Source organism: Leptinotarsa decemlineata, unplaced genomic scaffold (assembly GCF_025532065.1).
Source record: "Leptinotarsa decemlineata unplaced genomic scaffold, Ldec_3_MD MMD2_tig00026361_RagTag_RagTag, whole genome shotgun sequence".
NCBI classification, from domain to species: Eukaryota; Metazoa; Arthropoda; class Insecta; order Coleoptera; family Chrysomelidae; genus Leptinotarsa; species Leptinotarsa decemlineata.
The window spans coordinates 854,504-879,238 of NW_027412704.1; the positions used below are offsets into that span (position 1 = coordinate 854,504).

Here is a 24,735-nt window from a genome sequence, read left to right on the forward strand (position 1 = left end):
GTCAGCTGAGAACCTGTATCGGCGCAGATACGATTTTATTCAACCATTTGTTTACTTTATCTGTAGTACAGCGAAATTAGGAATTTTGATAGTAATTCTAAAAAAACGACAACATTGCTTTCCCTCATTTTTTCCATCAACAGCAAGACCATGTTTGTTGAGGTTAGGTGTTATACAGATACCAATAAAAAGATCTTGAATTTTAAATAAAAGCCATTTTTTTACGGAGGAAAATCAGTTTTTATCCATCTTTCTTGCGTATGTTTACCTTCCACATTCTGAAAAATATAAAAATTGTCATGGGGAACTTTATACACGTGTAGAAAGGGCAAACTTTATAGTTTACCCCGATAGGTTACTGCATGATTTCAAGAATTTTCCACAAAGAAAAATGCCCTATTTACTAGTATGTGTATAAAATTCTCTATTACAGTTCTTATTAGATTGTGGAAGATAAAAATATCCAAAAAGGTCGACAAAAAAGATTTTATTTCAATAGTTACTGATGAAAGTACTGTTATTGCAATAGTTGTTACTGTTAACTGTTATATAAGTGACTCTTACATATATATATATATATATATATATATATATATATATATATATATATATATATATATACCAATAAAAAGATCTAATTATAACAGTTACTATCAAATTACTGTTACAGCAACAGCTATTACTGTTACCGATGAAAGATTTCATAATAACAATTTTATTGTTACCGTTACCGATAAAAGTACTGTAACAATAATCTGTTATATCGATTACTGTTACATATATCAATGAAAAGGTCTAATTATAACAGTTACTATGAAATTACTGTTACAGCAACAGCTGTTACTGTTACCGATGAAAAAATATGTCATTATAATATTTACTGACAAAAGTATTGTTACTGTCAACTGTTATATCAGTTACAGATACCAATAAAGTGATCTTATTGGAACATTTACTAATGAAAGTACTGTTATTGCAATAGTTGGCACTGTTAATTGTTATATAAATTACCCTGACCCATAAAATATTTTATTGGAACTGTTACCGATAAAAGTACTGTTATATTGATTACTGTTACATGTATCAACGAAAATATCTGATCATAACAGTTACTGATCAAATTACTGTTACAGTGCCATTATACCATTTACTGACAAACGTATTGTTACTGTCAACTGTTATATCACCTACATATACTAATAAAAAAGATGAGAGGACTGTTACAGCGACGGTTGTTACTGTTGACTATTATATAAATTATCGTTACCGATAAAAATAACGATCTTATTATAACAGTTACAAAATTATTGTTACAGTAACAGTTATATAAGCTACTATAACTCATAAAATAAGATCTTATTATGACAGTTACATATCAGTTACTCAAAGAAGTACAGGGGTAAACTGATAAGTTCGCTCCCAAAAGGTACTGCATAATACAAACCAGTCCAATTGTCTCATCGATACATTTCACATACAAATTGAATAATCAATGTTAAAAATGAAATTTTAATTTCGAAGATTTGTACTTTTCCGTTTTCAAACTAAAATCTGTTTTTCCGTTTATCAGTTGTCGCCCTCATACGAACGTTAATTCTCAGAAGTTGAGAAACTTGTGGGAGCTAAGGATTAACGAGGTCTTACCTTTTAACCAGTGATTCCTAACATGCTTTCTCTAGAAAAAAAGCTCAGTACATACATTATTTTTTAATTGGTTGAATTTAATTTGCAGGGGAAATTTCTGAGTAGGATAAGTTGCTGACTAACTGGACTCTTTTACATTTCAGCACATTCTTCATAAAACCCAGAAAAACAACGAGAATAATAGTATCTTCTTTGTAAGTTCCATTGAAATAAATATAATTTCTTCATTAAGGCGTAACCACGGAATGGAACATCCAATGAAATAAAAAACAAGATGTGATAGTAATGATTTATTCTTAATGGCGCCACTTATGAAATAATCTAACACTTACTTATAAAAGTCGACATTTATATACATAATTTTTTATAAAACTGAAAACTAAGAACGATCTCAAAAACTAACTGAAAAAAAAACATATTTGATAATTTGGTATATCTATTTATATTAAAATCACAGACACTAAATTTTAATCTGGCCTTCCTATATACAAATCTCCAAGATATCTCCTTTATACAATATATGCAACAAAAAGATACCAAAATGACCCTCTGGCAAAAATATTTTTTGAATCAATTAATTTACAAATGTTGGCAAGACATTGATTGATAGTTTTTTCTAAGATGCAGGTAATCCCCACCAAAAAAATCTTTGTAGACAAAGTATGTCCCTAAAAGTTCCCTCCGTTCCAATATTTTTCAAAACAATTCATTTTCAACATTGAAAAATCCACCAGAGGGCGCAAAATCTGTACAAAATGTATACTTATCCCCGTTCATAACATTGACAAAAGTCTAACATTAGTCTGTAGCGTTGAAACACATACATGGTTAACAATCACGTCACTGTCATTCAAATTTATTTACACTTTACAAAAATCGATTTGTACAACCACTGATATCTTACAAAGCTCTCTGTTCAGAAATATCCATAATTCATTTAGGAGTTCCTCAACTATAGAACAACTACTTTAGATGTCGTTCACAAATATTTGATAAAAAATATAATGTATGTATAAATGGGTACAAAAAATTTGTTTTCGGTTGTTTTTGATTAGAAGTCACCAAGTGAAAACACGTTGAAATGAATGCATTTCTTTTTTTGAAGTCTTTTATAAGTTACAACATTGGAAATAACTGACCTCTCTTGACGAAGGCTGAAGTTGCTAAAATAGGGATCTATCATTTGTTATCTGTCAGCTGTCATATGTCACATGTCGTTTAGGTTGCGTTGTTGAGGTACAAATGACTTGTCATTATGGCAAAAAAAGAATTTTGCTACAAATTCATCAGGTAAAATGTCAAAACAGTCATCTGTCACTTGTCACATCATTTCAATTGCAAGCCAACTCGTCTTGTTGAGGTACCAATCACTGCACAAAAAAGGAACCTTGCTACCAATTCATGCGATCAAATGTTAAACAGTCAGCTGTCACTTGTCACGTCATTTCAATTGCAAGCCAACTCATCTTGTTGAGTAACCAATGACTGCAAAAAAAGAACCGTGGTACCAATTCATGGGATCAAATGTCAAACAGTCAGCTGTCATCCGTCACATGTCATTTCGATTGATATCAATAGACAGTTGGACAGTTGCTTTTTACCAAAAGACTTCCTGTTGAAGAGTACAGCACATAAACAGTAATCATTATGGCATTTTTGCGCATGAGAAGTCTTAGTACGGAATTTCGAGGTAAGCTTCAAGCTATAACCTACCAACTTCAATAAATCCGCTATTTACATTTCGGGAAAACTCCAACTCCGTCAAAAGTTAAAAAAAAAAAATAGTTCGCTCACTGCTTCTTCAAACTACAGTTACTACTCGACGAAGAGTCTGACGGCGGTAGTGAAAAAGGGAACGGCAGCCGACTCTGCGCCATCAATTCCGCGTAGAACTTCAGCTGCTCCGGGGAAGGGATCGACAACATGGGGCTGGAGGCGGCAGCCGCGGCGGCGTTCGAATAAAAATTCTGCATGGCGGCGGTATAGTACATGGCGGGATCCATCAGGGGCAGATAAGGCGAAAGACCTTTGCTCGCTTGCTCATACATCTGCGACAAGTACGGAGAGTACGGCAGACTAGGAAGATTCTGGATCGGATTGACTGGCTGAGACGGCGCCGAAGGCAGTTTATTGCTCGCCTCCGGCTTGGCGAACGTGTTGGCGGTCGCTTTATGCTGCGGCAGAGCTGGTTTGTGTTGAAGCTGGTGCTGATCGTTTCTAGAAGATTTACTCTGAACGTAATAGTCATAGGTGCTCGCGGGCCTTTTATGGGGCTGCGCAGGCAGCGGGTACGTCTTGTGCGCGTTCGGGTAGGTTTTCCCGTTAGGTCCGACCAGCGTGATCTCCAGGTTCGGCCCCAACCGCCTTCCGTCCACCAGCTGCGAGTTCGCTTTATAGAGGTTCTTAGTGACGCTGTCGCGATTGTAGGGGGAACCCCCTTGGCTTTGCGGCACGCGCATGATCTCGATGACGGGCTTCTGCGGGCTGTTGACCGACAGATCCACCGGATCGCCACCGTTGTACCGCGAGTGACAGTCCACGAATCGCGGGGCGGACCCCTTCATCGTCGGCGAGAGAACGTCCTTCGGGTTGCCGTACACCGTCTTCTCCGAGTACGAGTAGATCGACTTGGACTGCACCACCTTGGGGGGCGTCGTACCGTTCGCGAAGGAAAAAGACGCGGGTGCCGGTTTCTTGGTCGGAGTCCTCGGAGTCGCTGAAGACGCCGAGAGCGTCCTCTTTTGGTGCACCGTACTCGTGGGCGGCGGCATCGCTTCCTTGGCGGGCAGCGTGGCTTGGTGAATCACAGAAGGCCGGCTATCTTTGGGGGAACACGTGACAGGCGTCACCTCTAGCCCTCCCTCTTTCAGGATGTCCAGTTTCCGCCTCTTGACTTCGTGAATGAAATTTTGTTTGAACGGGTCCGCATCTTCTACCGCTTCGGTGAGCTTCGGCTTGAAGGGGACCTCGATGATTTCCAGTTTGCTGGTCACTGGGGAATCGCAGGCTTTGACGAGCGGTATGTTTTCCTTTCCTTCGACGGGAGACATGGCTTCGCTTACGGGGACTTTCGGATTCGTTGGAGGAGCCGTGCTTGGCTCTACGTCATCGACAACAGGTTCCTCTTTCGGCTCCTCCTTTACGTCTCCGGCTTTCGTCGACTCTGTTTCTACTGTCACGGGCGACCTCTGTACGGGTTCGATTTTCACAGAAGAACAAGCCAGGTTTTCGATCTTGACGAAGGAACTCTCCTGTCCTCCTCCGGGACTGTTTTGGGTTTTCACGACGTTAGTTTCGATCTTCACCGAAATCTTCACCGGCACATTTTCATTTATAAGCGTTTCTTCACTAGCCTCTGTTACAGCATTTTCACTTTCAACCGACGAACATTTACTCGTCACCGTTGCATACTCTATTTTGACAGGATTGGTTTGAGTTATGACTGTCGACAGTTCAGTTTTGACGGTCATGCTTTCGGTTTTTATGATTATTTTTTCTATTTTAGGTTTCGACGGTTCAGTGTCGACCGTTCCGGGTTCCTCTTTGATGGGAGGCTGCCAGTTTTCGCTGCCGTATTTGATGTTGTTGTTGTTCTGCATGGTATCCTTCTCGCTCTGGACCTGTTTCTCTTTCTGTCTTTCCGGTTTCACTCGGACGCTTCGCAGCGACGAGGTTTTTCCTTCAGTTTTGACTTCCTGTAAGCAGAAAGATGCATTTCAGTATTGATGATCCCACAAATTATATTAATAAATAAAAATTGGGATAAAAACTTGGCACACATAAAAAACCGAACACGAAGAAGACTACTCTTGAAGGTTAGTACTTTCGAAGGTTAGTACTAACTGAAAAAGCGGTGAATGCAACAACACCAGCGCCATCTATGTGTTACGCCCGAAACTTAACAGCCCACGTGGTACTTAGCCCGCGAAATTTGAAAATCCACCTCATCTTTTGAGCTGACCTCTAATATTTTTGATAAATTCAACTGTTCCTCATAAATTTCTAGACAAGATAACCACCTGTATTTTAATTCATAAAAACGAATGTTCACAACCAACAAACAAAAAATTTACCTTATTTTCTGGCGGAGTTATCACATCTACCGGTTTCTTAGACGTGGACGGTGTGGGAGAAGTTTCGCAGCTGTTTGTTTCTGGATCGCTCGTACTATTGCTGCGTCTTTTGATCTTCAGTCTACGTCTCTCCGATGCGGGCAAGGGTTTGTACTCCTCGCCTCTGACGTGGCGTTCGTAAGATAACAGAAACCTTGAAGAAACAAAAAAACATGTTGAGGAAGACATCCACTGATATCTCAGATGGTTTGAAATGTCGAATTAGAGATGGCCACCTCCACTATTCAGTAGACTGGCCATGGAGACCACCGGACATGACACTGCTAGAGTTTTTCCTGTTTTCTGCACCAGGCGCAGGAAACAAGATTTTTCAATGAAGTTGAGATATTTGAAGTCATTTTCAACAACGATGAAATAGTTGTACAGCATGTTTCAGGGAGTTGGGCCATACTATCATTGATTTTGAGAAAAACAGTTATTGTTCATGAGAGGTTCTCAATGTTAAAAACCTATAACGCAACCGTCTGTTATCAAATTCTTAGAGTCGTATACAGGGTTTGTCACGCTGTCGTCAATTGATATTGAGAAAAGTCAGATTTAAAAATAACAAATCAATCAAATCAAATCAAAATATGCTTTATTACCCAAGATCTGAACATCTTATTGGAAAAGTCTAGTAACGTAAACCGTGGTATAGTTGAGGTGGTATTAAATTGATTTTTATATACTTTGTGGATGAGACACACTGTTTCCAAAATAAGAAGACATCCTAACGTCAGACTTTTTTGCTTCACAAATATTGGGCAGCATGAATCCCTGTAGCTAGCCTTGCATAAATATCTGATGGACCTTTTTTGTAGAGAGAATACCATATTGAAATGAAATTTCCCCAGAAACAAATTCCATGACGTAAATAGAACTCAATTTGTGCAAAATAAACTGATCTTGTGATAGTAGCGTCTAACCCTCTTGCAAAAACTCTCACTGCATGACATCCTGCTGCTAGTCTTTTACATAAGTAGTCGACATGGAAATCGAATCCCTTATGTTACATCTAAACGTGACCACATATGTTTTGTCACCCTCGTCGACACGATGATTTGATCAAGTACATTTGAGGCGGTATTGCTATGCCAGAGGATAGTGGTGTTGTCAGCGAAACATGTGAATTTACCACTTATGTCAACATGGACTAAGTCACTAACATAAATGAGAAACAACACCGGTCGCAAAACGGAACCTTGTGGGACCCCACTGCTGATGAAATTCCCTCTAATGGCCGCCGCAGATTTTCTTTCATTAAGATTGGCGTACAGGTTTTCCAGGAGTGAAAATATGGCGTCTTGTGTACTTTTTGAAAACTAAAAGCCAAACTGGAGCAAATTCACTATATTGTTTTTCTCGAGGAAGAATATTACTCGTTTTTTTAACAGTTTTTCTATAACTTTAGACGGGTAGCAAAGCAATTGGCCTAAAATTAGCTGGGTTGTCAAGATCGCCTCCTTTATGAAATATGCGACTGAATTAATGTACAACATTTTTTATTTCTCGAAACTTATTTGAACAATAAAAATGAAAAATCAAGTGTGCAGGTAAAATAGTGAAATCAACAAAATTAAAATTTATTTAAAAAGTAGAAACAACACTAACAAACAAGAATACCTGGTTTTTATTCATTAACTAGCCCACCCGGCAAACGTTGTTTTGCCACAATGAACTAACAAATAATAATAACCCTTCATGCTTTATTGTGTGCAATATTTTTCGTTAGTCCATGCTTAGCTAACACAAGAAACTGGACGTTTGCCAATGGTGTGCTCAAATCCAAGCCACAAATGGGCATTGTTTGGCCTTGCAAATGCCAATCTAATTGGAAATTGCACACGTTTAAAATGAATTGGCACATCTGTAGGCATAACAGGAATACGTGTTACTAATATATTTTCACTTCGGAACTTGCCAGTTGAAATGCTGGCTTTGACTGATCGCGTGCCGTTGCACAGCCGTGTCGGATTCAAGTTACTGACCGTTACAACCTTCAGTCGTGAAATATGCGGTGACATGTCTGGCAAATCCAACTGAAATAATTTGATAACCGATGGTTGTACTTTGCTGTCCCATTTGATCCATCTCACCGAGACATACTGTATAAACTCTCGAATAAATACCTTTCGTAATGACGCCTGATCACTGTAGCTGCACTTGTACTGTTTTGATGTCCGCTCATGTCATCGAAAATGTTTTTCCAAAGCTTGTTTGTGGTTACACAGTCGTATCCGCCTAGTTTTTGGACTTTCGTGAAGAATTCATGTAGATTCACTGAAAAGTACAGAATTAAGATTGCACAGGAACTGTTGAAGAAAAAAAAATTAAAATTGAGGAGAGTGTCAAACCGAGAAAAGAACTTATTCGAACATGACCTCTTGGTATATTGGTTGTTTCGAAAGTTCAGTCCGTTTCAATATCATGTGTTTTTGTAACTCTATATCACAATAAATATTTATTCTACTTTGTCTTGGTATATTCTGATCCATAGAGAATTTTCTATTCTATACACTGATGCTGCTAATTTATTACCAGATTTTAATTTTTTGCCTGTTTTCAGTTTATTACTATAAGGCTTTTGACCGCGTTTAGTATTGAGATTTGCTGGCCAAACTTCAACATCACAGCTTGTCGGACCATTTTTGTGTATGTTTTTACCTTCCTCAGGCATCTTGATGGCTGTTTCATTGATTCTCCGACAATCCTCAGTATGTTTCAGCAGTTTTTCTTGGGATCGTTGTAGGCAGCGAGTTCTGCCTCAGCCACCATACTCTCTAGACCTCTCGCCAACTGACTACCATCTTTTCAAGCCTCGGTAGAATCTCCGCCAATCAGGACTAGGCAACAACGGCCTTCGTTGATTTAATCAAATCCCGGAATTAATCGATTTGTGTTAAGTTGGCAAAACTGCACAGATTCTAATTGCGCTCATTTCGATTGAATTGAAAATGTATTCACTGAGATACTACAGCTTGAAACGGACAAAACTTTAGAAATAACCTAATATTCATGAAGTATGAAATGAAATAACTCCCACTCACAAATTAACAAATATTTTCCAGTCGAAAACTGATCAATTACTGTACTGTGCTCTCCAACGAACCGGTGGCGAATATAAAAAATGTTCAAAAAAACTTCAGTTTTTGTACATACTCAGATACCTAATATTGGTAGTATTTTTTACACTCATCAGGATTATATAGATAGGTGCAAGTTATTTTTTTTGTTTTGGAACCTGTCTCGTTTTGCTCAACTGGACATAGAATCCTTCTTCGGAATCCACTTTTGGAATAGGATAGAAAACGGTAGAAACAGAGAGAGACGAAGAAATAGAGTGGTTTGTTGTACATACAAGGTGTTCCTTAATTATAAGCCAATATTCAACGGTGCAAATCTACATAAAACTTGGTTTTAGATGTTCTTCGTTGATTTGAAATTATATTTTCGAACGATAAAAATATGAGCAATAGCTCATTCGATTCGAAATCACCTCTAGAAAAATGTTTTTGAAGGATTTTGGTGCAGGTAAAAAATTGCAATTGTTATTAACAAAATAAGATTAAAAAAAAATGGTATTTAGATTTTCGTTAATAACTCCAAAAATATTAATATTTAAGCAATTTTGAAAAAAGCTCGTTGTAGAGGAGGAAATTTCCGATAAAAAAGTCTCGACTGACGAAACTATATGTCCATTATTTATAATTTTTTTTTCAATTGATATTTAGCTATGCCCGTTTTCACATTAAACAATGGCAGTTGTTTACATAGGAAATGAATTTTTGTTTATTAAATTGTTTTAAACAAATAGAGAAATTCAAAATTTTTGAAAAACATTTTTTTTTGCTATTTTGTTGCCTAGAGATAATTATGATTTTAAAAAAATGTCTTGATTTTAATTTTTAATTGTTTAAAATCGATTTTTTTATATTTCGATTGTTTAAATAATTAGTTAAGAAATAATTTTGTTTTTAAAAATCATAATTTACATTTTTAAATAGTTTGGAAAAAAATGTATTTATTATTTGATTGTTTATTAGTTTAACAATTTGTTATAAACAAATATTGACCAACGTTATATATTTTTTTTCTGAAGTAGAAAAAAATTATAAAAACAGCTATATATAAAAAAGTACCACAAAAATTATATTATAATAAATGAAAAAAAAGTTTATGACACTTTTTTATATGTAGCTATTTTTTATAATTTTTCTCTGCTTCAGAAAAAAAAATATAAAGCTGGTCAATATTTGTTTATAAAAAATTGTTGAACTAATAAACAATTAAATAATGAATGAATTTTTTTTTTGACAAACTAAAAGTGTAGATTATGATTTTTAAAAGCAAAATTATTTCTTAACTGATTATTTAAACAATCGAAATATAAAAAAATCGATTCTAAATAATGAAAAATTAAAAAAAAAATAAAAATCTTAATTATCTATAGACAACAGAATAGCAAAAAAATTTTCAGAAATATTGAGTTTCTCTATTTGTTTAAAACAATTTCATAAACAAATTACGTAAAAATGCATATTTTATGTTAATAACTGCCATTGTTTAATGTGCATAAAAAAAAAATGTGTCAACAATTTTTAGATATTTAATTTTGCAATAGTTATAAAAAATCATAATTAACAAATTAATAAATATTTATTAACTTTTAACTCCACGAAGTTTAAAATTTATAGGTCAATTTTATACCTTCTATACCTTTATTTATGCCAACGGAGATTGGGAAAAACTTTGTTAGTTAACAATTGAATAACTTTTTGAAAAATGGCGATAAAACTTTTTTTTCTACGGGACTCGATTCATTCAAGTGTTAAGTGTCAAATTGAAATTATAAATAATAGAGATAGAATGGCTAATGACCTCAGCAGTCGTTGCCAGAATAATAATAATAATAAAAAAAATAGAGATAAGAGTTTCGAGAATCGGGACTTTTTTATCGGAAATTTCCTCCTCTTTAACGAGCTTTTTTCAAAATTGCTTAAATATTAATATTTTTCAAGTTATCAACGATCGGGACTTTTTTATCGCAACAATTGCAATTTTTTACCTGCACCAAAATCCATCAAAAACATTTTTCTAGAGGTGATTCCGAATCGAATGAGCTATCGCTCATATTTTTATCTCTATCTATCATCTCTATTTTTCATGTTTTTGAACTTGTTGATTAAACTAGTAATTTGAAGATTGACCCTTTCCTGTTGACACATTGATCTCATATTTGGTTCACACATTTAGTTTTGATGGCAATACAATTTAGTGAATTCAGTTTCATCGTAAATCCAAGATGGCCGCAGCTACAAAATGGCGGACTTCATATTTGTTTCACAACTACCTCAATATGGGTATCAAACGACAGGGCTTGACTAGTACTATACTAGTACACTATGAAGAAGTTGCAGACCCAATATAATCTATACGAAGAATGTTGTCAACTCAGAATCTGGATACTAGCATATTGAGGTATTTGTGAAAAAATATGTAATCCATTTTGTATTGTGAGTCACACAATAAGATGAAAGAGTCCTGGTCAATTATAAATGACTTAAAAGAAGAAACTCCGAGTCCTGATACAAAAAATGACGTTTACTGCTTTATTGCAGAAAATATGCAACTTTCAAAAAACAAGTGGAAACTAATTCTGGAGTTCCACAAGGTTCTGTGTTAGGTCCCATTCTTTTGTTATTATATATTAATGACCCCACGAAGCTTAATATTCCTGGGAAGTTCACCTTATTTGCAGAAAACACTACCGTACTTTGGAATAATAAAAACACTTGTGAGTTGCACAAAATAATCTCTGCCGACTTGAAAAAAGTTAAAGATCGGTGTGATTCAAACATTTTATCTTTTAACTTAACTAAAACAAATCTATTATCATTAAGATGCTCAATCAACGAACTTTTGCAATAAGGTATAAAGGAAACCTTAAACCAAGAGACTCCTGAACATAATATTATAACAGTAACTGCATTATTTATACTGGAATATGGGTGTTTAATAAATAAGCATAATAAAACATATTATTATTATGCGGCCATCTTGGATTTACGATGATACAGAATTTATTGAATTGTATTGTCATCAAAACTAAATGTGTGGACCAAATATGACATCAATCTGTCCACAGGAAGGGGGTCAAACTTCAGTTATTGAATTTGACACAAACAAACAAACAGGGCAAGCTAAATAAAACCGTTTAAAAAACGACCTGTATAGCAACCTATCATGTGGATTTACACGCTGAAACTTCGCATATGATTAAGAAACACCATGTATAATGATGCGTTTTGAAGAGCATGTTTCACATTTTCGATTTCGTAGACCAGAGAAGTCTGTTGTCGCTTAACATGCTATAGAGAATGGCCACATGAAAAGTGAAAAATACTTGAAAATTGTTGATCTATGAACAGCAACAAAGGTCCCGTGGCATGCTAGAAACCGCACGTTAAAAGGTGATACCTTAGCTCTTTCAAGCTACCACTTCTTCAAAGGTTCATACATCTTGAGGTTATCTCCGAAGACTGGGAGTCGGACTCAAGATGTATGAACATCTGAAGAAGAAGAAGAAAAAGAAGAAGAAGAAAATTATTCAATTTAATCTTTATGTAAAAAAGTTCTCACTGAAAAATCAACTCACGCTCTTTGTATCCTAAAGACGGGATCCTTCCTATGGGCGAGCGAATAGATTTCATAAAAGCTGACAGTTTCCTAACGAATTCCTTGTTCTCGTTGTTTTCATGACATCGTGTGCTTCGACGAGGTCCAGCAACAGACTCGTGGCGCAAGCCATTCTTGTTGTCGCCCTTGAATTAAAGAAAAAAATCATTTCACAACCGCTTGGACGAGCTTACAGTAAACTTATTTGTTGTTTATTCATAGGTCGGCAGCTCAACGTTAACCCGGTACAATCCCAACCGCTGTGGAAGTTTTTCTGTTACCTTTATCAGTGTTTTCGTTCATAGTGTCGGCTTATCGCCAATTAGTGCGTTCTTGTGATTTCAACGAGTGCTAATTTAACCGTCGAATTGTCAGCACTAAATCATCGTTATCACCAATTCATAAATAAAAACCAATTATTTGATTTTTTATTTATGTTAGGATCTCCAGGAGTTGTATACTTTTTTGTTAGACCGTGACCCAATTTATTTCGATAAAAATATCCACGAACAATTTTTGAAACACGATATTTCGAGAATGGGAATGCAAGGCAATGTCTCTAAATTCAATTTTAATATCAGTTGAATTGACATGCAAATACCCGAAAAGATTCCAACGAAAAATGTATTACTGGCGACCATAAAACAACGTAATTTCAAAAAAGAGTATATTATTGATGTGTGAAACACGTGGCCATATTCTCTTACGTTTGCCCCCATACTATTGTGTGTTCAAAATCCAATTGAAATGGTTTGGGCCACAATGAAAGAAAGCTTGCGGAAATGTAATCAGTCACCGACTTTGAATGCTGTAGTGCTTGACAATATAAAGCGAGTGGTGAATGAAGTAAGTAATAGTGATGTGTGGAAGAACTGTGTGGCCCACGTTAGAAAAGAAGACAACAAATATTATGTGCAAAGTTCCATAAATCCGATTCAACGTGATGATGATTCTACCTCATCCGAATATAGCGAAGATGAATTTTGATTTTTCTTGCAATTTTGTTGGCCTCTATTATTTTGTAAATATATGTTTGACGAGAATTCGTTGTGATTATTTGTGTTTTCATTGTATTTTAGAGTTTTCGACTCGGAAATCAACTACCTTACATTTCGAAGTTTTTCATAATCACCCATGGTGGAAATATTCAGTGGAGATAACTTTTTCATGGGGTGATCAATTGCTATGAATAAGTAACTGAAAAACTACCACTGAAAAATAATATACCGACGCCTATGTCGAGGCGGTAATTTCTTCTCTGTGCTGTTCCAATTAGTATAGGAAATACTATACCACGTTCCACCTGCACCAGAACCTACATCGGCCAGACCAACAGAAGAGTCTCCAACAGAGTCTATGAACATTAGCTTGCTGTTCGTAAATCAGATCCAGCCTTATCTCTCTCAAAACATCATCGTCACACAATAAGCTTCGAAAACACCAAAAACTCTCTAGATCAGGATAGTCGTCGCAGCTGTCTCAACAGACGAGATGTTTGACAAAGATTACCTCGTTCATGGAGATTATTACCGTCACGCCCCCCCTTCCACTTGTCCAGGGACATAAACGCACATCGAGAGACTGTACTCAAGTTCTATCATGGAAAACGGTAGATCATTTTCTATTGAATAGACTTCAATTCAATCATTCAGTAAAACTGATACTCACCCTGGTGTTATAATTATTCGCGGTGAGCGAGGATTCCGATTCGTTGCTGTCCGATGCGGGCGAAACGCTCCGTTTTTTCCGCTTCCCCCTAGGCCGCCCCTTCAGCTTGGGCGACAGGTGGTTGCACAACAGTTCGTGCCCCTCCAGTTCCGGATAGTCGAAGGTGTCCTTGCAGAAGAGCACCCTAGTGTTGGGGTGGATCACGTAGAAGCCGCCGAGAGCGTTGACGATCTTGTACTTCAGGTAGACGTCCTCTACGCCCTCCAATCGCTTCATCATGGCTCGGTAGCGGCAATATTTGGGGAAACTCAAGATCACCACGTGGGGGCCGGTTTTTTCCTGGCAGCCGTCTGTAATCAGGAAAGGAGTTAGGTTAGGTTATTATACACTTTGAGGTAGATCTAAACTAGAATGTAAACTTTCACGGCCGGAAATAGCTGTGCCAAAGCAATTTTGCAGGTTTTTTGGCCGTGACCTGCAGGTTTTTATGCCAGACGTTTCGTCTACCACTGCGGTAGACATCAAAAGTGGTCTAGCGATTGATATATTCATTCGATTACAGTTTCATTGAACAAAACACAGAGTTGAGAAACTCTGCCCCAAAAACGTTAACAAGTCATAATAATAAATGAAAAACAGTTTCTATAGGGTATTTCTTTTTCCTCCTCGTACTCGTCATTGAGCTCGCTGGAAATAATTTTATAACGTTTTAACAAAATATTAATACATTAAACCCAAAAGGATATTTATTGTAATATCCACGTTCACGTCTATTCATAGTAGTGTTGTACTAAGGTTTTGTAATTTGATTCTACAGGATCTTCTTGTATATACTTGCGAATAAGTAATTCAAAAAATAATTTAAAGTTCAACCTCAAACAAATATGACGACTATTACTTACTTGCAGGTATAGCACCGATGAAGGCGTAAAAGCCGAAAACGCTTTGCAATTTACAAATGAATTATTTACACGAAATACGACTCCACTTCTGATTTATCAGTCACGTGTATGCAGCTTTGACAAACCTCACCTGTTGGAAGACCCTATAATATTCTCTTGACTAACATTTCTTTGACTAGTGTTAGGAGCGTTGTTCAGTCCAAAAGGCTTCCTCGAAACTTCAAACAATACAGAGAAATACAAAGAAGACTCAACAATATTCTCTTTAACCAAGTTGAATGAATCTCCAGCTACTTCATTTTTAAATATGAAATAGTAATATTCCTCATACGAATGTTTTTTCATGGAGGAAAGCCAATTTTCCTAGTAATAAAACATATGAATAGTTTGGGACCCTATGAAACCAATCAAAGGACCAAACGGGTTTGTCTTATGGAAGTTTTCACCAAGAAAAACCGATTTGCAACACTGAAAGTATTTGGAAAACTTGTGCGGCCAACGGATTAACGAACTCCTACCTTTTAATGTGCGATTCCGGAGACGGACGATAAATTACATCATTTTGGCGTCAATTTCCGAAGGAAAAATTTTACGGTACATTTGAAGTAAAATTTTCAAGAGCCTTTGCTATTGATACTTAACCTAGTTGAAGAGAAATCTTATGAAACGAAACAATTCTTGGAGAATCGTTGCAAACCACTTGAAATGTTTATTTTAAAGGAATTTTTGTCTAGATAAGGATCCCCATCTGCATGAAAAACAATCAGTATAATATATAAGTGTTTCAATAACAGTTCAGTTGAACTAGTGTGAATCAGATTTGTGAGACAGGTATGTATAATAGGGCGAGAGATCAATATACATGGTATTACTGCTTTTTCGATGTATAGTGAACCTACTGGGTGTTGAGACTTGATGGTATATTGAGACTTGGTATATTTCGAACAAAAACCTGCCTATTGATTTTTTTCATGAGCTTACATTTAATTTTATAATTTCTCAAAATAATATGTAAAACAGTCAATCATCGGGAGTTTATAGAGAGGATCCTGCTTGAACAATACGTATGCTCTATAAGAAGGAAAACGTTTTTTATACAATACTCATTGATAATTGGAAGAAAGCGTTTAACGAAAGACCCTATATGATGAACCAACAAAAAACTCCTTAACAATATGAAATATTGATTATGCGACCTTTTAATAGTACATCAATATAACAATTAACGTTCGATAATTCATGAAAACAAAGGAACTCGAAACCGTCGCTGAATGAGGTTGTTAACGTTGAACAAATAATGAATATCGCCAAAGGATTATTATAGATTCACAAAGGCTTGGGGACTATTCGTATTATCCTGTATATAATTATTTAACTATTCAAAACTGTGGATTCGGGGATATATTATCTAACGATGTAGTATTTTTCGTCAATTTTGTCCTTGTCTCGGCATGATATGAGACGATCAATATTCAAATTCACGCAGGGAATATTCAACACATTTTGAATACTAACCGACTCATACTCGTTTAATTGGGGTCACGGAATTATTTATAGACCCTCGTTCGTTATCTGTATTTACTGACATTTTTTGATTACATTTCTGGTAGGTAATCTGCATTTTACGTGAAAAGTCTGGCAATCAATTGTTTCTAGGCCCGTTTTCTAACCTGAAAATAAATTGATTTTGTCTGCATATACGGTTATGATCCGTCTTATATTCAAATTATTCAGACACGAGTCATAAACGAAAATAATGAACGGAAGTGGGTCTAAGATGCTTCCTTGGGGAATACAAATAATGTTTCAACTGGTTCAGATATATGATGGAATTGGTGGATTTTTTGTTTTTTTCGACACTGGATGCGATCATTTTCAGAGGTTGTCTACAAATTTATAAGCATAAATAGTCTAACAGTCTTGGAACTCTATTTTGTATTTTAGAGCTCGAAAAACTGTACTTTGGGGCCAAATACGAATTTCTTTTTACTGCTGCAAATATTTTCATAGGTAGAAATACAAGAAATCATATTAGCGATTTTTTTAGGAAAAATTCAAAATCACCATTGGACTGGACACCCTATCAAATAGTGGTATACCAAATCTCATCAAAAAATCTTAATTAACGATTGTTAATCAACAAACGCATTTTTTGGCAACAAATAAATTTTTTTAAGAAACCATTTTTTTCCTTAAAATCATGATTTTTTCAATTAACATAATGCAAAAAAAAAATTCGAATTGCTTATAAACAATGTATTTGTTTATAATGAATTTATTAACAATAGCTGTAAAAAATTTAAAAAAATTATTAATTAGTTTTTAGCCATGAGACAGAAACAATAAAAAATTAAAACAAAATTTGTAATGTAATTTTTATAAAATTATAATTTTCAATTGTTAATGAAAAAATAGAAAATAACAATTTTTTTATTTTGGCAACGGTAATCTATTTTTTTGCCTATTAAGGATAACTTCACCAAAGGAAAAAAATGCCAGGGTTTTAGTTTAATAATTATAGGGATTTTTATACTAACTTTCAATTCAGAAAAAGTTATTATTTAACAAATTTATAATTAACGTTAAAATTGGGATAACATTTTTTTGACTGCGGATTATTGTTTATTGATGAACCTCAACATTACATGAATTTTTTCATTCCTTAATATTTACATTTGATATGTTTAAATAATTTTTTTTGTTTTTATGTCAGAGTGACGAAAGGCGCGCTGTAAAAATTATAAATAATCGAGATACAGTTTCGGGAGTCGGGATTTTTATTACGCAAATTCATTGATCTTTCCAAATCTTTTTTCAAATTTCCAAAATTTTGAAAATTTTCCGAGATATTAAGAAAAAACTAAAGCCCCATTTTTTTTTCACTTGATCGTTTATAGCTTTTGTAATTTTTATCGGCGCGTTTTAGGACCTTTACTCAAACTTCCTAGGCAAAAATACGAATCGAATGACACCTTGGTCGTAATTTTTGGACAGGGCTGAAAAATGTCACCAAAAAGAGCTAAATCGAGTACATGTGAACCAGACTACTTTACAAACAAACATACATACAGCAGCAGCAGGCCTTGGTTTTTGTAGAAAGAAAATTAGTGTTGGTCCCAAAGTACAGTTTTTAGAGCTCTGCAATTCAAAATACAATTCTTCGAAGTCGGAAAAAAGATGCCCGATTTAGGGAGGTGGCTCACATTGTATGATGAACCTTGTGGTATTCATCGCCACAACAATATGTATCCTCGATATCACGCGTAGCATAACGGATTCTAATTTCGAATTCAAAGACATCGTCATTCAAACACGAAATACCAACAAACATAATAGATACGAATAGTCACAGGAAAACCACATTCGATAACGACCTTTTCCTGAATTATATTTCGCACGGCTTCCGTTCCATGGGGCATTTTGTTTCAGACCGTCGACATGAACCGTCTGCAGGTGTCTCTGTTTATAGTAGCCGCCCTTCTTGTGGCCGGCATCCAGAGTTTGTCCATATCGCAAGATGAAACTTCACCGCAAGGAGTTACGAATGGAAATGAAGAACTTTCCAGAAAGAAACAGTGCGTCTGTATGAATTGGAGGAACTGCGCCGGAGAAATTGATTCAGAGTGAGTACAAGTTTGGACCAACGACGTGGGTAGTTTGTTTTTTGTGCTTGCAATATTTTAGCGTTATTTTGGCTGTAGTAATGTAGAGTTTCAGATGGACCTCCCAGATACCCTGACTTTATCCCACTTGATTTTTTTCTGTGAGGACGTTTGTCTTATTCTAGTGATTTTCATCGATTTTTGTAGCCACTTCAATGACTAGTTTACCAAGTTACCAATTTAGACGTTGCTCTGTAGGAACCAAGAGCTTCCAATATAATTAAAGTGATATTTAAAAAAACTACCATTGCAGGTCTTTACAAACACAACAGAACTCATAACGATGCCTTATTATTTGTGATCAGAAACCTTTCAGAGCGAACACAACTCTATTTACATTGCTTGAACAATATGTAAGATATTTATATGAAAAAAATATTCGTTTCAGCGTGGAATGCCATCCAAATTACGTGATGGTTTGCTGCATTCAACCAGATCCGGAACCAGTGCCTTTCTATAACGGAACTTCCGATCAGGATACTCCGCAACCTTTCGAGGATGAAATAAAAGTTATACTCGTCACTTAACAAGATTCATTTCGTTTCAATAAACTATGTTTTTCTCTCTCGCTTCTTTCAATTGCAGAAAACCGGATCACCAAGCCAGATATCGCATATTGTGAGGTGAGACCTCGTTAATCTTTGCAAGTCTCAAGGATACCACTAGGTATATTCGTATAGGGACAGATGGGCAGCGGAAAACTCAATTCGACCCGTTCTCAAATGAATGTATTAGTTTGGTATACAATACACAAGATTGATTCCTATAGAAACACATGGAAGTCAATTTAAATATTATTATTGGTATTAGCAATAGTGTTCAATATTGTCAATAGCAACAAATTGTTGTACGCCACTGCTCAGTTGGAATGTATTTGGAACTCTTTCATTTATTTCTTACGCTACTTTTGTTTCATTTTTAGTTCTCTGATAAGAGGACTATTACAATTGAGAAATGGTTAAAAATGCTGTTTCCATTTCTCATTATTATGTTAAAAGTGATATCTATATTATTACTAGTTGTGAGTGCCCTAAAGTGTTGCTAAAGGACCAATGGTAATAGAAGTTGTGCTGCGAGAGCCGCTGAACTGTTCAATCAACAACATGGAAAGAGTTTCTCGCGACAGTATGTTTTCGATTTAATTGCAAAATTTCGCACAAATGGATCTGTAGTGAATGAAAAACGGCAAATCGAAGTACCAGTAACAAATGAGACGACACAAGTGGAAATTCTGATCCATGTTGAGCTTGAGCACAACGGGGGTGTCACGAACTAGCATTCGGCGTATTTCAAAAACCCACAAAATGCATCCTTACAAGATTAAATTAACGCAAGAACTGAAAGAAGATGATTTCGATCGACGCTTGCAATTTTGCGAGTTGGTTAGTGAACGAGCGGTGGAAAATCCACATTTTGTTTTCAACATTTGCTTCAATGATGAATGTTTTTTTTTTCTAAATGGCACAGTTAATCGCCATAACTGTCGCTATTGGGCTGATTCAAATCCTCACATTTTTCATGAAGTGCATACTCAACGTCCACAAAAGTTATATGTATAGCCTGGAATTTTTGGTGACCGTATTGATAACCTATTGTTTTTAGAAGGCAGTTTAACCGGACAAATGTACCTGAAGCTTCTGGAAGATACTATTAATCCTCTTCTCACTGATATTATTGAAAATGACCACAATTATCGGGAGGATCTCTTAATATTTCAACAAGATGGGGCTTCTCCGCACTATGATCTCCCTGTTCGGCAGTATTTAGATCAGACTTTTCCGGGTCACTGGATTGGGAGACGGGGCACTATCGAATGGCCACCACGATCACCAGACCTTTCGCCGTTAGATTTCTTTCTGTGGGGTCATTTGAAAAGCAGAATTTACTGTACTCCTCCTACATCACTCAAAAGATTCACGGCAACGAATCACAAATGAATGTTGCGAAATCACTCCAGAAATGCCCCACAAGTTCGAGAACGTTTTCAGCAGAATCTCTATTATTGCTTGGAAGCTGGAGGTGACCATTTTGAGCATATGCTAACATGAAAATAAATTAAGTAACTTCAACTCCAAATTTAATATGGTTCGTCCAAAAAAAAAGTACACCGTTCTTGTTCACCCCTCTGCTCCGGGGTTCAAGTAACGACGCTGTAAATAAGGAAAAAAAACTGCCCCCCTCCCAATAAAAATCGATCTGTCTGAGCGTTTTTTAGGATTTGCAAGATAAGTACCCAAAACCTCCACGTCAAGTTTTCGATGGTCCACCCTGTATTGTGTTCGTAAAGCACTAATTCGGGCCACACCAGCACGGCTAGTGTTGCCAGGTTAAGATCATGCTTAGCAGTAGATTCCACTGTTCTACTGGCAATTTTGTTTAGCTTTTAACTGCAACAATCACAATTTCTTTTACCTGTATGTACCGGAAAGCAAAATAATTTTAATTGCAGCTGACAAGTATACAGTGTGTAACAACGAAAACTTAACAGAGCCGCTTTTTAATATAAAAAGTAAGATTTTTAAAAAAAACTCAGACACGTCGATTTCTAATTAAAGGGGGACACCTTTCAGACTAACCAGATTTTTTGTAGTACGCACCCCCTCAGAGGGGTGCGTCCGACTACCCTTATTTAGATAGGGAAAGTAGGTCGACTGGCACCTTGTTTTGAAGGTCTTTCGAATACTTCTGTTGAAAGAAAATTTTTGTAACGATTAATTCTCGAGATAATTTGAAGATTTAAAGGTATTTTTATTGAGTTCAACTCTTTTTAAAATAAATCAAATTGTTTTTAAGGTACAATTTACGTTCAGAACTTTCATAAAAATTTTTTTTTTGCTTTTCATGACAACCTGCTAATACGTGTCCATTTGATTTCGTAAAAAAGGAAGAATTCTTTGTTTATTACGAGATTTTTTCGGGGGATGGGGTTGGTTACCACCCTTACATTTTAGGTAAATTGAGTGGCACCTCCCTTTGACGTGGATATTTTATGCTTCTGATAAGAAAGTGAATCATACTAAAAACTTACCTACACAAAAAATACAACCTGCTGATTTCCTTGAATGCTGATGATACAGAAAAGTTTAAAAAACTGTTTTAGGGTTAATAAATCCCAATAATTGTTTTTAAAGCACACACAAAAAAAGTAACACCTAATAAGAGTAACTCCCATAAGAAATTTAAAGTAAATGTTCAAAATGTGCGCCATTTTGCTCCATGCAACAATAAAGATTTTGTTCGAATTTTGCTCTTACATTATTCAACATCTCAGGAGTTATATCTTGGCAATCATCAATAATTCTACGACGTGATTCATCCAAATTGGCTGGCTGTGTAGCATAAACTTTAGACTTTAAATATCCCCACAAAAAGTAGTCCAGTGGTGTTAAATCTGGTGATCGTGCTGGCCATTCAATTGGACCTCTTCTGCCAATCCATTGTCCTTCAAAATGATTATTCAAAAAATTTCGAACCTGCTGGGCATAATGGGGTGGTGCACCGTCTGTTGAAAATGGATAAATTCATCTTGACATCTTGGATCCTGTTCAATTATTTCAACTATACGAGGTTGTATTGCCTCTTCAAGAAGTTGTAAATAAGAATCACCGGTTAAATTTCCATCAATGAAAAATGGACCTATAATATGATTGCCTGATATTCCGGCCCAGACATTCAACTTTTGGGGATGTTGGGTATGTATTTCTGCGTATTGTCTTGGGTTTTCATCCGACCAATAACGGCAATTGTGACGGTTCACGCAACCATTTAAATAAAATGGGCTTTCGTCCGAAAAACAGATGTTATAAAGCAGCTCGGGATTTTGCATTAATCTCTCACTCATGCCCTCACAAAACTCCTGTCTTCGGTCAAAATCATCCTCATTGAGTTCATGAACAAGTTTAATTTTGTAAGGATGGAATTTGTGGTTTTCAAGGATTCTCCATGCGCTCATATGGCTTATTCCGGCCATTGCTGATAAACCTCTGGTACTTAACCTGGGATTGGCGATGACTTGACCAATCACTCCAATCGCATTATCGTCATTCACTACCCTTCTCTGAACATTTCGATTCTTATTCAAAAACGAACCTGTCTCCCTGAATTTTGTGACCAATTCCAGAACGTGATTTCTGCTTAGGTGTTTACCAGGGTTTTGCTCGTTGAATAAAATTGATGTTCTATTAGCATTTTGGTAGTTGCCAAAAAATAAAGCAATAACTGAAACCTTTTCAGCAGTAGTGTGAGGCATTTTTAAACAAATAACAATACACGACCCGCTTAAACAAAACAATCGAACGATGTACTAATGAAAACTGGAAGAAGAGGAGTGGGTATTGATTTAAAAAAAGGGATTTTATTTAACAAAAAACTGATAAGAAGAACTGCTCCAAATTTTTTTTATTTAGGCATACAAGTTACCGAGTGGTCTGTCTAATGTATTATTAACATGGCAATTTTAACTTCAAATTAACTCGAAAACTAATCGTTACAAAAATTTTCTTTTAACAGAGTTGTAAAGGTATTTGAAAGACTTTTAAAACAAGGTGCCACTCGACCTACTTTCCCTATCTAAATAAGGGTCGTCGGACGCACCCCTCCGAGGGGGTGCGTACTACAAATAATCTGGTTAGTCTGAAAGGTGTCCCCCTTCAATTAGAAATCGACGTGTCCGAGCTTTATTAAAAATCTTACTTTTTATATTCAAAAACGGCTCTGTTAAGTTTTCGTTGTTACACACTGTATTTGTGAAAGAAAGGTTTCGGTTTCCTACTATCTCTTGATGTAAGTAACCAGGTTCAATGCAACGCCACGAAAACCAAGCCATCGGCTTTCTGCAGAAAGATAAATGTCTCCGAAACGGATATTATATCAGGATTCCTTTCGAAAATTTGTTTGAATTCCTATGAACTTGACAGGCGTTATCTTACCTCTGTTCAAATTATGAAAGTAAAAAATGTACTAACAACGGTAATTTCCAAGTTAAAAAAGCAATTACACCGAATTGAAAGCTAACAGGGCCACGTACGGGTAGTCCATAGATAACCAGAACCGATTAACAAGACTATATAACAAGTGTCTAGCAGTCTAGTGAATAATTTTGACTTCCGCAATGCACTGTTTGAAAGCATTTTTCCTGGTGACGGCGCTTATTATGACGATCGCCATTAATTCCTCGATAGCAAGAAGCAACCATACTCTGGATATAAACTTTGACTTGGATGAAAACGCATGTGAATGTAGGGAGGAGAAATTCTGTTCTGTTGACGTGAATTCCGAGTGAGTATAGTTTTTCGATAAATTAATACCAATAAATTCCTTCAATGTACAAAAACAATGAAACAGTTGAAGGCTAAGTGGTTTTTATTATAGAGTTTCACAGTGAACACAGGGGGTACCTCAAAGCTCACTCCTTGGACCCCTACTATTCATCGTTTACATTCATGTCTTATTTCAACAGATGATACCGATCAGAAATGTTCTTCTTGTCGATGTCACTACTTTTATCAATCGTAACAAGGACGTTCAAAATTTCTTGACTTTTGATGAGTTTTCGTTAGAGAGGGGAACAGTACTAATTTACCGGTAAGTTCGAGTTGAAATCAAAAATTATTGGTATCTTTTCACTCCAATACTGTATCGCGATCGATTTTCTGACAGACATAAACTATGGTTTAATGATAAACTTAAACGTCGCGTCAAAGCAGTTTTAACTCATCTTCTTTGACGCCTTCTCCATCAGTTCATCTTCGAAAACTTTGCCTTGAATTTCAATATATTTATTTTAATTTTATTATTTCAGAGTGGAATGCGACGAACCGGGGACGGTCTGTTGCATACTCAAAACAAAGTAGCCTTTCTTTCTCAAGAAAAACCGGGGAAAAATGGACCGAGACACCCACCAACAATATATCTAGAGCTTCAATAAAACTATGATATTATCAACATGTGTATCAATAAAACTGGTGAAGGTTTCATTTTTTTCACTCACTTAGTTACTTGGAATAGTGACAATGTACTTGTGTCTAGCCAAAGAAACTTAGGGAAATAGTCAGTCTATGAAACAGAGAAACA

General features: G+C 35.9%; 2 protein-coding genes across 3 annotated transcripts in view; one reads left to right on the top strand and one right to left on the bottom strand.

The window, feature by feature from the left end:
* Positions 1-1,921: 1,921 nt before the first annotated feature.
* The window catches only part of LOC111510132 (uncharacterized), a 75,861-nt gene continuing 53,047 nt past the window's right edge, over positions 1,922-24,735 (bottom strand). The window contains exons 4-8 of the mRNA XM_023166005.2: positions 14,100-14,449; positions 12,412-12,577; positions 7,886-8,036; positions 5,718-5,910; positions 1,922-5,339 (exon numbers count right to left, since the gene is read on the bottom strand). Of these exons, the coding sequence (XP_023021773.2) occupies positions 3,435-5,339; positions 5,718-5,910; positions 7,886-8,036; positions 12,412-12,577; positions 14,100-14,449 (2,765 nt within the window). The 3' untranslated portion in view covers positions 1,922-3,434. The remainder of the gene's footprint in view (positions 5,340-5,717; positions 5,911-7,885; positions 8,037-12,411; positions 12,578-14,099; positions 14,450-24,735) is intronic.
* On the top strand, positions 15,727-24,638 carry LOC111510134 (uncharacterized). Of its 2 annotated transcripts, none has more exons than XM_074185080.1 (3): positions 15,727-15,832; positions 18,431-18,624; positions 24,464-24,638. In XM_074185080.1, exons 2-3 carry the CDS (start codon positions 18,440-18,442, stop codon positions 24,513-24,515), a joined length of 237 nt encoding a protein of 78 aa, XP_074041181.1. In that variant the 5' UTR covers positions 15,727-15,832; positions 18,431-18,439; the 3' UTR covers positions 24,516-24,638. The 2 variants fall into 2 exon arrangements, with proteins under 2 accessions (XP_074041181.1, XP_074041180.1); XM_074185079.1 differs by lacking the exon at positions 24,464-24,638 and adding an exon at positions 19,052-19,228.

Excerpts from the sequence above, each read along its gene's own strand:
- LOC111510134 (XM_074185079.1), top strand. The coding sequence starts at position 18,440 with ATGAACCGTCTGCAGGTGTCTCTGTTTATAGTAGCCGCCCTTCTTGTG. Across the intron at positions 18,625-19,051 it reads GCCGGAGAAATTGATTCAGA|CGTGGAATGCCATCCAAATT; the intron begins GTGAGTACAAGT and ends TATTCGTTTCAG.